The 17,377-nt window shown below is 50.6% G+C and overlaps 1 protein-coding gene across 4 annotated transcripts in view; it reads right to left on the bottom strand.

The window, feature by feature from the left end:
- The window catches only part of pcdh9 (protocadherin 9), a 121,157-nt gene extending 105,074 nt beyond the window's left edge, over positions 1-16,083 (bottom strand). Inside the window, exons 1-3 of one of the 4 annotated variants that reach the window (XM_081717221.1) lie at positions 15,443-16,082; positions 11,738-14,857; positions 7,611-11,410 (exon numbers count right to left, since the gene is read on the bottom strand). In XM_081717221.1, the coding sequence (XP_081573347.1) occupies positions 11,393-11,410; positions 11,738-14,773 (3,054 nt within the window). In that variant the 5' untranslated portion in view covers positions 14,774-14,857; positions 15,443-16,082 and the 3' untranslated portion in view covers positions 7,611-11,392. Of the gene's footprint in view, positions 1-7,610; positions 14,858-15,442 lie in introns of those variants that run through there. The other 3 variants (XM_035524714.2, XM_081717219.1, XM_081717220.1) reach the window with 3 other exon arrangements.
- Between the last annotated feature and the right edge of the window lie 1,294 nt (positions 16,084-17,377).

The following is a 17,377-nucleotide window of genomic DNA, read 5'->3' as shown; positions in this document are numbered from 1 at the left end:
TCCTGAAACAGGCTCCACCCTCTGAGGCAGAAACCCCTCCTCCTAAAACAGCCTACTGTCCAGACACACCAGTCCGTTCTACACACCGCTACTGCTGATTACACGTTTTTCACACTTCTGGAAATTACAAATGATCCCTAATGTGTGTGTGTGTGTTGTTTAATCTTTTCAAGCCCCGCAGTGGCTTCTCTTCAATGTTTTGCTCATTTGCTTCCACTAAACACTAAGCTGCTTTATTATTTGATGTACTTTTTTCTGTCAGATGGCATAATGTGTGTTGCGATTTGATGTGATCAGACTATAAAGTTGTTGCTTGTCCTGGGACACACTGGGACACGTCTAACATCCTGGTGTGGAGACGTGTTCTGTCATCCTGTTTTAACCCAGTTATCTGCTCTCTCAGGCAAACAGCACACTCTCTCCAGTGCATCTCCAGCTCCTAAACCTCGGACCACCAGGATTCGGGGGTCTCTTCCCCACCTCGGGTCCGTAGCTGCAGAACGGCAGCACAGAGCACACAGAGCGCGGAGAAACTGGAATGCAACTGGAATACTAAACAGTTGATGGAAAAATAAATAAACAAATAAACAAACAACTCCCGGTACACATTCCGTTTATCGGAACGTCGTTGCCTGGAGTTGAGGCGGCTGCGAAAGGCATGCAGGTCTGCACGTCTGCGTTTGCTCGGAGATATCCAGAGCCATCCCCACTGCCTCCCTAATTCAGTTTCCTGTCAGGACTAAATCATATCATCTAAATAGAGGCGTGAGGTTACTACACTCCTGCGTATAATTGAGCCATGATAAGGCATCGCTTTTCCGCGGCCTCGACAACATTGCTGCACTTATTAGTATTTTTTTTACCGCGTAAACAAAGCGACTCGCAGTGCAGCGAGAAGCAGAGGAAGAAGAAGACTGGTGTGCGCTGGAGCTCGTGCACTGTCAGAGGTAACGGCAGGCAGCTAGGGCAGATTGGAGAGTTTTTTTTCCTTTACCCCGACAATAAAACCACAGACACACCATATTTCACGTTTACGTTAAATATTCCCCAGTGCGCCCCTTCCGTGACGGCTTATTCTCGGGGAGATTTATCACAGGCCTCCCCTCTGCTCCCGGCCGAGATGGCGGTCTCGGGACCGTCCGCCTCCCAGATAAAGAGCCGAGATCAATACCCATCTACGATCCATACATCGGACGGGCCGACAGCACGCATCTGTTTACGCGCTCCATCACTCCCGGACAATAACGCCCTCCGCCGGGAGCTGATTCGCTGTGATGTGGTTTCTTTTCTGCCCTAATTCCCAACAACATACGCACCGGTCAAGATTCCTGCTTGGGCTGTAAACCTCCCCGTGAGCTGTGACAGCCCGGAGCAGGCTCTGTCCACGGCGGGGGGATGGGGGGTGGGTGGGTGTACCGAACCTGCAGACGGCAGGGTGAGGTCACCAGTACGCACGGCCAGTAAACATCAGCTCAGACAATCAGAGCGCGCCAGACCTCCAACTCGCACTGCACCATTACAATCAGAGATCCATCTGTATGTACATGCATAATCCAGAACCGTCAGGGGCAAATCAGCATCACGGCCTGGCAACCGCCGTCACTCAATCAAATGCCACAGCAATCAAGTAGGCATCTCGGAGGCGGCATTGGTCGAACGACTGCAGCCTAGCAACCCCCACCCAATGCTCACTGCTATAAAAGGAGATTAGGAGACTGAACATTAGACAGACTAAATTGTGGATGTTGGTGTCATTTTTACGACTCTTCACTAGCAGAGATTAGAGTGCTAAGGACAAAGTGCAGAGGGATGTTAAACTCGCACCAGTTCTGAGGACCACCCAACAAGTCCCTTCTACCTCAGTGAGGACCACCCAACAAGTCCCTTCTACCTCAGTGAGGACCACCCAACAAGTCCCTTCTACCTCAGTGAGGACCACCCAACAAGTCCCAACTACCTCGGTGAGGGTGTGAATGTGCGGACCAATGAACCAGCCACGATGGGTCTCAGAAATAGACTCAGACTGATCAGCATATATTATTCCATGACTATATAATGATGCTTTCTCTTTCTCTTGCTTTCTCTCTCTCTCTCTCTCTCTCTCTCTCTCTCTCTCTCTCTCTCTCTCTCTCTCTCACACACACACACACACACACACACACACACACACACACACACACAGAATCCTCAATGTCTTTCAGTGTTTTGTCTTTCAGGGGCAGTTTGTATAAGCAGTTTGTTTGCTTGGCAGACAATAGTGGTTGCCTTCACCCAGGATTGCGGGGCAACACAGAGGGGTTTGCCCCTATTACCCCTTTCATCCGGAATTACCCATCTAAATGACGTCCTTCCAGATCCATTCCAGGGCAGGCCTTCTGGGGTTATTAAAACATAAGGTTAAACACTTCATGTCTAGTTAAATCCAGGAATTCACACACTAGAGCTCACACTACATGTCACACTACAGCTTACTACAACCCAGAGCACACCGCAGCTCACACTACAGCTCACTACAACCCAGAGCACACCGCAGCTCACACTACAGCTTACTACAACCCAGAGCACACCGCAGCTCACACTACAGCTTACTACAACCCAGAGCACACTTCAGCTCACACTACAGCTCACAACAACCCAGAGCACACTTCAGCTCACACTACAGCTCACTACAACCCAGAGCACACCGCAGCTCACACTACAGCTCACTACAACCCAGAGCACACTTCAGCTCACACTACAGCTCACTACAACCCAGAGCACACCGCAGCTCACACTACAGCTTACTACAACCCAGAGCACACTTCAGCTCACATTACAGCTCACTACAACCCAGAGCACACCGCAGCTCACACTACAGCTTACTACAACCCAGAGCACACTTCAGCTCACACTACAGCTTACTACAACCCAGAGCACACTTCAGCTCACACTACAGCTTACTACAACCCAGAGCACACCGCAGCTCACACTACAGCTTACTACAACCCAGAGCACACCGCAGCTCACACTACAGCTTACTACAACCCAGAGCACACTTCAGCTCACACTACAGCTTACTACAACCCAGAGCACACTTCAGCTCACACTACAGCTTACTACAACCCAGAGCACACCGCAGCTCACACTACAGCTTACTACAACCCAGAGCACACCGCAGCTCATACTACAGCTCACTACAACCCAGAGCACACTTCAGCTCACTACAGCTCACTACAACCCAGAGCACACCGCAGCTCACACTACAGCTTACTACAACCCAGAGCACACTTCAGCTCACACTACAGCTCACTACAACCCAGAGCACACCGCAGCTCACACTACAGCTCACTACAACCCAGAGCACACTTCAGCTCACACTACAGCTCACAACAACCCAGAGCACACCGCAGCTCACACTACAGCTTACAACCCAGAGCACACTTCAGCTCACACTACAGCTTACTACAACCCAGAGCACACCGCAGCTCACATTACAGCTCACTACAACCCAGAGCACACCGCAGCTCACATTACAGCTCACTACAACCCAGAGCACACCGCAGCTCACACTACAGCTTACTACAACCCAGAGCACACCGCAGCTCACACTACAGCTCACTACAACCCAGAGCACACCGCAGCTCACACTACAGCTTACTACAACCCAGAGCACACTTCAGCTCACACTACAGCTCACTACAACCCAGAGCACACCGCAGCTCACACTACAGCTTACTACAACCCAGAGCACACCGCAGCTCACACTACAGCTCACTACAACCCAGAGCACACTGCAGCTCACACTACAGCTCACTACAACCCAGAGCACACCGCAGCTCACACTACAGCTTACTACAACCGAGAGCACACTTCAGCTCACACCACAGCTCAGAACTTGGGTGTCCTGACACAGTGACCCACTTCACCGCAGTCAGTGCGCCACTCTGATATCCAACATTAGGCTCGTCCTGTCCTGCTGAGTCCAGAGCTAACAGATTTAAAGAGTAGGCTGACATGAACTTGTCCACACCCCTGAATCTGATATCAAATCCCAGCATGCCTCTGTGATGCTCCACCCACAAGGGTCTGGCCAATAAACCTCACCAGGCTGGACTTGACTGTGTGGTGGCCTTAACCTGGTCCGGTCCGGCCAGGTGTCATAACAATCACAGTTGGTCGAAAGCAATGACAGCCAAATATAATAAAAGTCCCTTTTTATTTAATATCAAATGTAAAAGATAGAATACCATCATTCAAGCAATTCTCAGCAGAAAACAATTTTAAAACTTTTAAAAATCATAAACTAGGCTACTTGGCGCTGGTACAGATTGCAGATGGGCAATACATTACATCCAGTATAGAGAAGGAAACGCAAAAGAACGAAAGAAAGAAAAAGCTATAACAGTCCATTACAGAATAACACAGAACATTAGGCAGCATTAGCAGGAGCTCAGCTGACATGGAACATCTTTTAAGTACATTATAAATTACTCATACAGCTGTAGGCAGTCTTTCACAGCCAGGTGGAGGTCAGCCAGCACCTGCCGAGGAGGGACGGGTGGTGCCGGTGATGGAGGTGGAGATGAACATGGTCCAGTGGGGGGTACATACCTCGACACAGCGACAGCGCACTGAGCCGCAGGACGTGAGCTGGGTGGAGGGGGGTTTGTTCCAAAAGAAAAAAGAAAGAAAAGACCCTCCCGCCCCAACGGGGGTGAGACGGTCACACGTGTGGGGAGGATGAGGAGGGCGGATGATGAAGGCAGGGCGCTTGTTTCACCAGCACGGTGTCAGCACCCTCAAACGAGCAGCAGTTAAGAAACATTTTCTTCCACCTTATCTACTTTAGACAACCTGTGTAGAGCAGGACTACAGGACCCTGCGGCGTGTGTGTGTAGAGCAGGACTACAGGACCCTGCAGCGTGTGTGTGTAGAGCAGGACTACAGGACCCCATGGTGTGAGTGTGTAGAGCAGGACTACAGGACCCCGTGGTGTGTGTGTGTGTGTGTGTGTGTGTGTGTGTGTGTAGAGCAGGACTACAGGACCCTGCGGCGTGTGTGTGTAGTGCATGACTACAGGACCCTGTGGTGTGAGTGTGTAGAGCAGGACTACAGGACCCTGCGGCGTGTGTGTGTAGAGCAGGACTACAGGACCCTGCGGCGTGTGTGTGTAGAGCAGGACTACAGGACCCTGCGGCGTGTGTGTGTAGAGCAGGACTACAGGACCCTGCGGCGTGTGTGTGTAGAGCAGGACTACAGGACCCTGCGGCGTGTGTGTGTAGAGCAGGACTACAGGACCCTGCGGCGTGTGTGTGTAGAGCAGGACTACAGGACCCTGTGGCGTGTGTGTGTAGAGCAGGACTACAGGACCCTGTGGTGTGTGTGTGTGTAGAGCAGGACTACAGGACCCTGTGGTGTGTGTGTAGAGCAGGACTACAGGACCCTGTGGTGTGTGTGTGTGTGTGTGGGTGTGTGTAGAGCAGGACTACAGGACCCTGTGGTGTGTGTGTAGAGCAGGACTACAGGACCCTGCGGCGTGTGTGTTGAGCAGGACTACAGGACCCTGCGGCGTGTGTGTGTAGAGCAGGACTACAGGACCCTGCGGCGTGTGTGTGTAGAGCAGGACTACAGGACCCTGTGGTGTGAGTGTGTAGAGCAGGACTACTGGACCCTGTGGTGTGTGTGTGTGTGTATGTGTAGAGCAGGACTCCAGGACCCTGCAGCGTGTGTGTAGAGGACTACAGGACCCCGTGGTGTGAGTGTGTAGAACAGGACTACAGGACCCTGCGGTGTGTGTGTGTAGAGCAGGACTACAGGACCCTGTGGTGTGAGTGTGTGTGTGTGTGTGTGTGTGTGTGTGTGTGTGTGTGTGTGTGTGTGTGTGTGTGTGTGTGTGTAGATTTAAGCTTCTGCATGTTTCCTCTGTTTATTAAGCAGAATGAAAACAAACCAGTGAAGAAACATTTATCTAGAGAAGTTACGGACCGTCCAAGTGACCCAGAAGCAAGACGGGACTGAGGTGTTAGATTAACAAACTTGGACATGCATTAGCAGGAGGTGGGTGGAGGGGGTGGATGGAGGTCGTGAGGCGTGGGGCATGGGTCAGGGGTCAGGGGTCGTTAGCATGCAGCCTGGCCGAGATCACAATGGCACCAATCACACCTCATACAGACATGACACAAAGAGAATAGTGTTGAGGTTTCCGGCTACTTCAGTAAATGGGCTTCCACCTAGATATTACAGACAGGGAAAAACAAAACACACACACACTGTCTCACACACACACACACATACACTTACACACACTCACACACACACCTCTGACACCCAGATATATACACACATGCTCACACTTACTATATTCATCTCTCCTTAAGACTGAAACATTTACAAAATAGACAATAATGAGAAGAAGAAGAAGAAGAAGAAGAAGAAGAAGAAGAAGAAGTAGACGAAGAATTCCTAAAACTGAAAAAAGATCTGTGTCATTTAACCAGAAAGATCAAAAACAAAATAACTGTTTATTATAATACTAACGCTCAGAGGGTGTGGACGAGGGCGAGGTTTCTACTCTTACCACACCCCTCCTCCATGCTTGTCTGTGAACGAACTTCTCTGGAAGGTTCCCAGGGCTTGTCTGACCACCTGAGTGGGTCACCATCTGTCGCCCTGTCTGTGGGTCCTGTAGGTTTTACCTCATACACTCCAAGCAAGACTCCTTTTCTCCAGTCTGTCTTAGATCATGCAATCGCCCATCAACTCCCCATCAGCCAGTCAGTCAGACGTGGGCTCTGGACACCCCACCATTAAAAAAAGGTCTTTCACCCCTGCAATTTGTCCAAAGCTGATGGAATGGTTCTTTAAATAGAGAGACTAGTCATTCTCAGCAGACCCAAACCAGCAGTGCTCATGTGACAAATCTGACCGCTCACGTGAAAGATTTGACCTGAGAGAATCATACACATACACACACAGACACCCATACACACAAACACACACATGAGAATCTACAGCTCACGTGAGATTTGACCTGAGAGAATCATACACATACACACACATGAGAATCTACAGCTCACGTGAGATTTGACAGCTCACATGATAAAATCCACAGCTCATGTGAGAGATTCTACATCTTGGGAAATTTCACATGCACAAAACATTTTTGTTGCAACCTGAAAGCTTTTTGCTTAGTCAGTTCTGCCAGGCTGACCTCCTATAGTGAAGCTACTGAACAACGAGTCAGTACTTCGCTGAATCTCTGAATTGCTGGAGCACGTTTGCGTCTTCTACCCCCACCCGGTAAAGCCGACGGTGACATTAGATAACGTGATTATGTATTGTAATGAACAGACCTGCTGGGATGACGTGAAAGGCACCCGTGCTCCCCAACTTTCTCTCTCTCTCCATCTCTCTCTCTCTCTCTCCCCCCTCTCTCTCTCTCTCTCTCTCTCTCCCTCCATCTCTCTCTCTCTCTCTCTCCCTCCCTCTCTCTCTCTCTCTCTCTCTCTCTCCCCTCTCTCTCTCTCTCTCTCTCTCTCTCTCCCCTCTCTCTCTCTCTCTCTCTCTCTCTCTCTCTCCCTCTCTCTCTCTCTCTCTCTCTCTCTCTCTCCCCTCTCTCTCTCTCTCTCTCTCTCTCCCCTCTCTCTCTCTCTCTCTCTCTCTCTCTCTTTCTCTATACCCCTGGAGCTGCAACGCCACCTCTGTGTGCCAGATAGTGCAGCAGTCGTCCCCCTCAGGTGCAGTAATGTCCCACTCCATTAATCTGCTCACACATGAGGCGCTGAGCCGTACGCTTGTCCATACTAATCCTCCATTAATGTACCAAATCAACTAGGAGAGGCTGCGTGGCTCCCCGGTGCCCCCGCAGTAATGGAGACTCTAACACACGGAACCGCATGGCACCAAAAAGCTCCTGTTTGCTCTAGAAAAGCCATTCATACACACGCACACGTGCACATTATGTATTTGTGTTCTTGTGTGGTAAAGTCTTACAGTGACTCCAATGATACTGGAACAAGATAAGTAATACGTTAATCCCACCCTCAGATTCTCCATCATATGATGCATTTTACACACACTGCAATCTAAGCATTTTACATCTGAGCTCCACTTTCACCAGGAATTTGCACTTTCAGTCACAAGATTCAGTCTCATGTCTTGGGACACGAGGAGGAATCGTTTTCACACAGCCAGACCCTCTGATGGAACGGGGGGTCTCGCGCACATTTATTTATCTGTTTCTTTCTTTCTTTCTTTGTGTAGTACCGTTTCAGATTTTGACTGCCCTGAATGTTCCGTGGTCTGTGACTGGTCATTCTGGATGTCAGTGAGACTCACAGTCTGACCCTGACGCATGAGCAACAGGACGCACGAGCAACAGGACGCACGAGCAACAGGACGCACGAGCAACAGGACACAAAGAAATGGTTTTGCTATTTTAGTTACACTTGTAAAGTATAGCAATACAAATACATGCACACACACACACACAATTCCTAATTCCCTCTACATTATTTACTCGCTGGCCTTGGCAGTTGTCTTTGACTCTTGCACATATGGTGCAGTATTTCTCTTTACATTACCCCCTTAAACCCCCTTAAACCTTTTAAACAGGCTCATGCAGAAAAGTGTCGGGCCGTGATGTGTGCGTGGGGGTAACGCTTTCTGTCTCACTCCGTCTCGCCTATCCAGAGCTGCAAACCCAGAGTGACAAGCTACTTTGGCTGTGAAGAAGCTTCAGTCTCTGCTGACAGACAGAGGAAAACTCATTAATATACACGCAACAGCACACACTTAGCAACGGCACACACACACAGTGGCCTGTTCCCCGAAAGGGGGCAAGCTCAGTCAATCTCTTCATACTGATCTGGATGGCGCTTTGAATGTCTGTAATGAGATCACGGCACTGATTCTCTGAACTCTGAGGAGCATTAATCACGTTTAGGGGTTTATGACACTTCAGCGGTTTCTGCTGGCTGTGCGTCTGTGTGTGTGATTCTGTCTGAGTGATAACAATCTCGGGGGGTGGAGGGCGTCTTGGGGAGAGGCACTTCTCAAATGAACAGCTAAAGAGAAGCTCCACACCCAGGCACGAGAAGAAAATGCCATCGTGAAGTGTTTTGACTCTCCAAAATGAAACGTAAGACTTTCCAGTGGTCCTATAAATGACGGTGTAATTTCTGTTTGCGCTCCAAATCCCATATCCTCCCTGCACTGTGTTAGTCATGAGCATGACTCGCTCAACCGGCAGCATGACCGACAAACGCGTGTGCAGTTTAACATACAGTTTACATGTTTCATATATATCCATGTTCTGAACATCCATCGTGTGTGTGTGTGTTCCCCTTTCTACTAGCAATATAAAAAAAAAAAATCTATGAGCATTACAAAACAGTGATATAAAAAAACAATTATCAACCATGTTGAGATAAAAGCTCAATTGTTTTGTGTGTGTGTGTGTGTGTGTTTGTGTTTCAGTGAGAATATATTTTTGTGTAAGTCTCAGTTTGAAATGTCATTAAAGTCGGACCATGTTGGGGAAATGATGAGTCGTAATTCAGCACTGGATCACCATGTTCCCCCCGCAGGGAGGGGCCAGAGCAGAAGCCCCGCCTCCCGCCCCGCCCCTCAGCTCTCCTGGAGAAGATAAAGGGGAAATTAATTGGCCTGTGGCTGTCAGCAGCGTTTCTGGGTGCCATAATGAGTTTGGCTCTGATGCGCCTCTGGCTACAGTGACTAACGTAGCCAGACTGTTAGTGATACACAGGAAGCCAAACGTGTATAGCCTTATAGAGAGAGAGAGAGAGAGAGAGAGAGAGAGATCAGGTGTGCTGAGTGAGACTCCGAGTCTCTTTTCATCTCCAGGTGGGACCGAAGTGTGCGAGCGTTCTGAGTCCACTCTCTCCTGCCTTCACATGGCACAGATCCATGTCGGTGAATTCAGACCGTTTGACTACATGGACCGGCAGGTCGCATTTGACGGCGTCCTGTGTGATCCGAGATGGAGGCTGGCTCGGAGGGAGAGAGTGAGGTCACACGTGCTGTGTCTCTGAGAGAAGACGTCGGGAGACGGCTGATCCGCGCAGCCCACACACTTCTGAAACGGCTCACCGATCCGCACAACAGCCTACTGTCCAGACACACCACTCGGTTCTACACACTGCTACCGCTGATTACACGTCTTTCACACTTGTGGAAATTACAGATGATCCCTAATGTGTGTGTGTGCGTGTGTGTGTGTGTGAGAGAGTCGTGGTATGTGGGTGTGTGTGTGTGTGTGTGTCAGGGTGTGTGCATGTGTGTGTGTGTGTGTGTGTGTGTGTGTGTGTGTGTGTCAGGGTATATGTGTCAGAGTATGTGTGTGTGTGAGTCATGGTATGTGGGTATGTGTGTGTGTGTGTGTGTGTCAGGGTGTGTGCATGTGTTTGTGTGTGTGTGTGTGTGTATGTGTGTTTTTGTACAGTCAAGCCTTATCGTTTACATCTGCAACTGCCATTATCAATCATTATCAATATAAGCCATTCACTGAAGGAGACACATGCGCGCACACACACACACACCACACATATCTGTGTAAGCACACACACACTTGTCGACCTGCACCCCCCCCCACACACACACACGCACCCCCCCCCCACACACACACACACAAAAGACACCAACAGAGGCAGAGAAGGAGACAGAGTAGGGGAGCTATGCAGCACACACACACACACACACACACACACTGCATGTTGCTCACAATCCAGGCTACACCTTGCAGAACAACACTGCCACCTACAGGTAACATTCCACTTCCTCCCCACTCTTCCTCTCGCCCAGCCTCCCTACGAGTCTCGTTCCACAACACGGGCATGTGTTTGGAGTGTGACAAGTGCTTCCTTTTAATGAGGCTTGGATTAGATTAGGATTAGATTGATCTTAACATATTAATGGATAATCGGATTTGGACCGGAGATAGGTCCACCTTATTGGCCTGGTTGTGTTGTGGAGAAGACAGCAGGACAGAGGCGTCCCCCGGACACACCGCTGCACAGCTGTGTTACTTCCTCTCTCTCTCTGCTTGTGCCATGTTGTTAATTCCAGCTGTGCTGGTGTTTGTAAATGCAAAACACTGCAATCTCGAGACATTTAGGAAGCAAGTGTCCCACGTTTACTCGGGGAGCTGGGCGATGCAACACAGCCACAGCGATTACTCAAACATGTTATTTTTTGTGTGACGCTGCTTAGAGGAAGATGAGTGGGGGTTTTTCTTCGTCTTTGTGTTTGGATGCCACAATGGTAAAGTGGTGATCGAAGTAGACAGGCATGAAAAAAATGTTTCTTTCACAAATTCTGAAGGCATTGTACATTTACACAATAACTGCAGAACAAACTTCACCATCCGGCCTCTTTGGAAAGCTAAGCCGTGTTTCTAGTGACTCCAGAAAAACTACATTATCAATGTTTTATACATCATTATTTTTAATTAGATGTGTATAAATAAAAAAGGAAAAAAACAAACAAACAAACAAAAACCACAGACACATGCACATGAGATCAGCAGATCACGTCTTAGGTTGGGAGTCATTATTTCTATGCAAATTGCAAACTGTTTTGTTTTGTGGTATAAACATGGATGGGCACCTCTATGGGTGGGAGACTTTACTGTGTTTATGTTTATTTATTGGGCTTTTCTCAGGGGCGTGACTCTGGCGCGTCAGTGCTGAGCGCTGTAGTTATACGCCGAGCTAATAGACCAGTAAATGTGTTCCTTTACCTGTCTGGTGTGCAGGGAGCTCCCCTTGGTCTTGAAGCCACCTTGGGAGCTGCACTCGGAGGCGCTGAAGTGGTCTGAGCTGGTGGAGGAGCGTTTGGACAGCGTGTCACAGCCTCCCACGAAGGTATTGTCCAGTGGCAGCTCCTGGATGGCGTGATGCTTTTTCGCGGACACCGGCGTGTCGGCCTTAAGGTGGAAGGCCGACTGCGGAGAGGCGGATTTGTAATGTCGGGCCAGGTCGGGACTGCTGGGTTTGAAGGTGCTGGTGGGCGTGGCATTCCAGTCAAAGCGGCCAATCCCAGGGTCCTCCAGCTCTGCAGGAAGGCTGATGGTTCCGTTGATGGGTTCATGGGCAGGGTCGTCGTGTTTGGTCTCTTCAATGGTGACAAAGTTAAGCAGGGAGCTTTTGGGCGACTTCCTTTTCTTGCGTTTTTTCTTTTTGTTCTGCTTGGCCTCCTGGTTGGGGGACATCCACTCTGTGCCCTGCTTCTTCCTCTGAGCAGTCTTGAATTGGGACACGTGACGACAGCGCACCAGAACCGTGATGAATATCACCACGATCACCACCATGGCGCCCGTTACTATGGCAATAATGGTCCTGAGATTATCCACGCTCTGGTATGTTTCGCTGCTGTCACCTATGTTTCTGTCTAGCGGTGTCTCCATCGTGCGACGGATGAGGTCATAGATGTAGGAGGAATTCCCTACCGTGTCGTTGACATATAGGAAAACCAGAACCAGTGTGTGCAGGGACTTGGGGTAGCCGAGGTCACTAATATTTACCACCAGCCGATGGAGGCCAATGTCAGCCACTGTGGGTTTCTCCTCTAAGGTGATGTTTCCGGTCACTGGATCAATCCTGAATAGACCCCTGTTGTTGCCGCTGACGATGGTGTACTTCAGTTCCGCGTTCATTCCTGTGTCTCCATCCACTGCGAAAACCTCGGCGACCACTGATCCAGGAATGGAAAACAGGGGCACCAGCTTGAAGGACGTGTTGGATGGAGGGTAGATGACCACGGGGGGATTGTCATTGACATCGATCACGTTGATGGTCACTTTGGCAGCGGACGAGCATGGGGGACGACCGTTGTCCACAGCCCGGACGTCGAACGTGAAGGAGCTCTGCTGCTCCCGGTCGAAGGAAACGTTGGACTTTATGACCCCGGAGAACGGATCGAGGATGAAGTTCTCATTATCATTGAGGATGGAGAGAGACACCACGGCGTTCTCCCCGGCGTCTGCGTCTGTCACTGTGATTACTCCTACTGTGCTGTACTTGGGCAGGTTTTCTGACACGAAGAACTGAAAGTGGTTATGTGTGAATTTAGGGCTGTTGTCATTCTCATCCAGAATGGTGACGATCACGGCCGCCTGACTCTGCAGCGCACGCGTGCCGTTGTCTCTAGCTGTCACGGTGAAGAGGAAGCGCTCCTGCTCCTCTCTGTCGAACACCCTGGACGCCGTCAGCACGCCGGTTTTGCGGTCAAGGTCGAAGAAGGAGGCGTTGGGTCCGAGCTGGTAGACAATCTCCGCGTTCCTGCCGCTATCGTCGTCCGTGGCGCTGATGGTGGTGAGAAAGAGGTCTCGCTGGTTGTTCTCCATGACGGCCAGCTCAATCACCGGCTGGCTGAACACGGGCGGATTGTCGTTCTCGTCCTCTAGCTTCACCCTGACCAGAGCCGTCTGGTTCAAGCTGGGTTTCCCGGAGTCGGACGCCACGATTTTGAAGATGTACTCTTTGGTGCCTTCGTAATCCAGCAAGGCTGAGGTCTCTAATAAATACTGGTTGTCATAAACTGCTTTGAGGTGAAACGGCACGTCTTTCTCAATGAAGCAAATCACTTTACCGTTGACATCGGTGTCCTTATCCGACACAGTGATCAGGGCGATCTTGGTGTTGATTGGGTCTTTTTCGGACAGCATGACTGTGCCATTGGTGGGGCTGATGATGTAGCGTAGGTCTATGTTCGGGGCGTTATCGTTCACGTCCGTTACGTTTATCGTCACAGTGGCTCTTGCCGGACTGGAACTTCCATCACTTGCTAAAACAGACAGTTTGTGAATGGCAGTCTCTTCTCTGTCCAGCGGACGCTGTACCGTTATGAGGCCGGTGGTTGCGTTCAGTGCAAAAAGTCTCCTGGTGCCCGGCGACACCTGGGTGCCAAACATGTACTTGATCTCTGCGTTGGAGCCGACATCCGCATCCGTAGCCTGCAGCTGCACGACGGACGTCCCGACGGGAGAACTTTCCGGAATGTGAACCTCCATCTGGCTCTCCTTAAAAACGGGCTTGTTGTCATTGACGTCGGTCACCGTCACCTGCAGGATAGCTGTGCTGGACTTCTGAGGGTGTCCCCCATCCTCCACTTTGATCTTCATCACGTACGTGTCCTTCAGCTCCCTGTCCAGGTTCTGCTGCACCACCAGCTGAGGCCACTTCTCCCCCTCGGGCGTCTCCACGATGTCCAGGCCGAAGGAGCTCTGGCCGTTGACCAGCTCATACTTGTGGACGCTGTTGGGTCCCGTGTCCGGGTCGGTGGCGGACGGCACGGCAAAGCGACTGTTGATGAGGGTGTTTTCCGGAATGGAGATGTTGATGACGGGGGAGGGGAACATGGGTGCGTTGTCGTTCATGTCCTTCACAATGATCTTGATTTTGATTAGTCTGAAGAAGTCGTTGGGCAGTATGACAACTTCGATCTCGAATGAACACTCGCTGTCCTCGTTCGAGGGGCCGGGGCAAAGTTTCTCACGGTCGATGCGGTTGGAGGTGGTGAAAATCTCCCCCGTGTTGCTCATGACTCTCAGGAGAGGGTTGTCCCCTGCCTTTGACACCAGCCGATAGACCAGGCTGCTGCTGACCCCTGTGGCCATATTCATATGCGAGATGTTCAAGTCCTTTGGTATATTTCCAATAAGAACATTTTCCTGCAGTTCCTCTCGGATCGGGTAAATCAACTCTTGGGCGATGGCCGGGTCCAACCAAAGGCAGGCAACTAAGGTTGCCAATAAGTAAAAATCCCTTAAATCCATGACAGCGGTTGAGTCGCGTTCTGTCAGCTTTATTTCAAACAATTATCCGTGTGCAGTTCAGCCCGAGCCAAAGCTTCACGGAACCTGCGCGTTTGTAGAGAAAGATGAGCTGAACAAACACCTACACATAAGCAATACTACAATACAGGTGTTTCAGAAACCACTTCTGTTACGCGCTGTACGAGGCACAGACACGTAGAATTAGTGTTGACTCGGTATTAATAGTTAAGTGAAGCGAGCACTTGCAGACTAACACAAGCGGCAGGTGGAGGTCGCCTGTTAGGCAGGCAGAATTCCGCCGTTTAATTAATGCTGTATATACACGCGCGTCGTCCTATTTTCCCGTGAATGTTTGGGGGTTTACACCCGGGGTCTGTCGGCACGGTACTGCGGCGGCAGGAGCAGCGCCCGGGCGGCCACTTTGGCATAATGTGCATTACGAGTCCTGAAATGTCTGCAAAACGTGTGTTCGGAAAACTTTAACGATACACAGCGTGCGGTTATTTTAGTGCCAAGCACGGATGATACAAATCATATTAGACTGCATCTGATTATGTTATTATTACTATTATTATTAGTAGTATTAGTATTAGTATTATTATTTAAGTCAGGTAGTATAAATTGCATTCGTAATTTAAACAACTGTGGCGTATGCTCGCACTGCCTTACCCCGTTCGGACGGGAGCTCGCGACGTGTGTGGATTTTATGTTACCGATCCTCGCGCTCGTGGGTTTGCTGTACAGATCCGCTCGATTCGCACGGGGCGAGGAGCATATTCACGTATTCACTCCAGTGCGCGACGACATCCGTGCTGATGCGCAACCAGCTGCAGGTCAGAGCATGAGAGGCCAGTCGGAAAAGCCAGTTCCAGACGCAACACCTGAGCCGTAAACCGGTCGAGCGGGGCTTTAAGGCTGAACTTCGCACGCAGAGAAAACGCGCTGCCTTCCAAACGGAACCAGAGGATCCGCGGCGCGCGCGCGGATCCCCGACGAGCGTGTTGCTCAGCGGTGCGACTCGCGGAGCTGCCGCGCAGAGACACGGAGCGGCACCGCAGATGATATTCAGGTGTAGTTCAGTTCAGCTCCACCCGGGACATGTTCCGCCGCTCTGTCGCCTTTTATTATTTCAGACACAAAAAGGAAAAGAAGAAAAAGCAGCAAATCCAGCGATTCCTCCCGGCAGCGCGGGCTGCGCTCGAGAGTGTCAGTACGTAACTGCGAGCTTCATCCTGTCCGCGTCGGGAACCGAGTGCTCGCGGCGTCTCGCCGTCGCGCTCTCCTCCTCATGACTGAATTTCTTCTCCAACTCTGAGTATGCCCGAGGGGGGCGTGACTTACCGCGTAGCCCACGCCCCCTTTGATGCTCATTGGCCCGTCTCTTCATTAGCGTCGCGAGGAAGGGAGGGGCTGTTATGTGATTGGCTCGGATCCACGTCACTAAAGCGTGCCGAGATGGCCCGAGATCCTCGCGAAGATGCCGGAGGCTGCGGCTCGCGGTCCGGTGCTTGCGCCACCAAGCCCCCATTTCAGCGTGTGATTGGCTGCAAGGCACGCGGCGACAGCCATCAGCCACACACACACACACACACACACCCCATTAAATGCCTGAACATTAACTGACCGAGAGGATCATTTAGGCAAAATTTGGCATTAACGGGACGATTGAACTGTGTGTCCTCCACCGAACAAAGGTCGAGATGCTCGCGCGCTCACTGGCACGCGTGGGAGTGCCACCGCAAGTTTAAACGATGAGTCCACGAGACAAGCGATGGGGCGACCGGGGCGTTACTGGCGGAGAGGACCTGCAGCCTCACGCGCGTGCAGGACTCGAGGAGTGTCGTGCAGACTCCGGCGACGCGCGCGTGTGGGTTCGATGGGCTGCAGGATGGATGTGTCGGTACTGGACAAACCCAGACTTCCGGACACCAGTTCGTTTAGCGACAGCCCACAAGGCCGAATATGCACCAGAGATCTGAACAGACTGCGACCATCACGGAAATGGAACCTCAGGATTACCAGGCTGGGATCGGTCGTGATCCTCCAGCTGAACCACGAGCTCAGTCCAAACAAAACCAATCAAACAAAACCAGTGAAACAAAACCATATAAAACACACTTAAAGAAAATTAAAATGACCACACGTGCTCCGTACACTGTCCCATAATTCAGTGAATGGTCTCAGTGAAGAACACTGGCAGGGTGACGTCCGCCGCTCGCGGGGAGACGACACCGCGCGCCTGGGATGTGCTGCGGTAAACAGTACCATCTAGAGGCAGGCTCGCGCACACGCTCGCGGTCCGCGCTCCTGTTCTCAGCATGTCGCATCCGCAAAGGTTAAACACACACTTTCTGTGAAGGTTGTGTGTGATTATGTTCCGTCTGTTTGGGTTTCGTGGAGAGTTCATTCACAGCCATTCTCACACTCACACACGCCAGTTAAGTTAGTTAATAAGTCAAAGTTTTAAGTTAGTTAAGTAAGTTAGTTAAGTAATTTTAAGTAAGTTAATGCAGCAAATCTAATATACAACTAACACTTCACAAACTATCATTTATGTTTCCCACAGTGCCAGTTTGGGTGGAGTCGATCTGAGTGAACTCTGAC

Source organism: Electrophorus electricus, chromosome 7 (assembly GCF_041902795.1).
Source record: "Electrophorus electricus isolate QZ-2024a chromosome 7, ASM4190279v1, whole genome shotgun sequence".
In the NCBI taxonomy this organism is placed as follows: domain Eukaryota; kingdom Metazoa; phylum Chordata; class Actinopteri; order Gymnotiformes; family Gymnotidae; genus Electrophorus; species Electrophorus electricus.
This window is presented reverse-complemented; position numbering and strand designations above follow the sequence as displayed.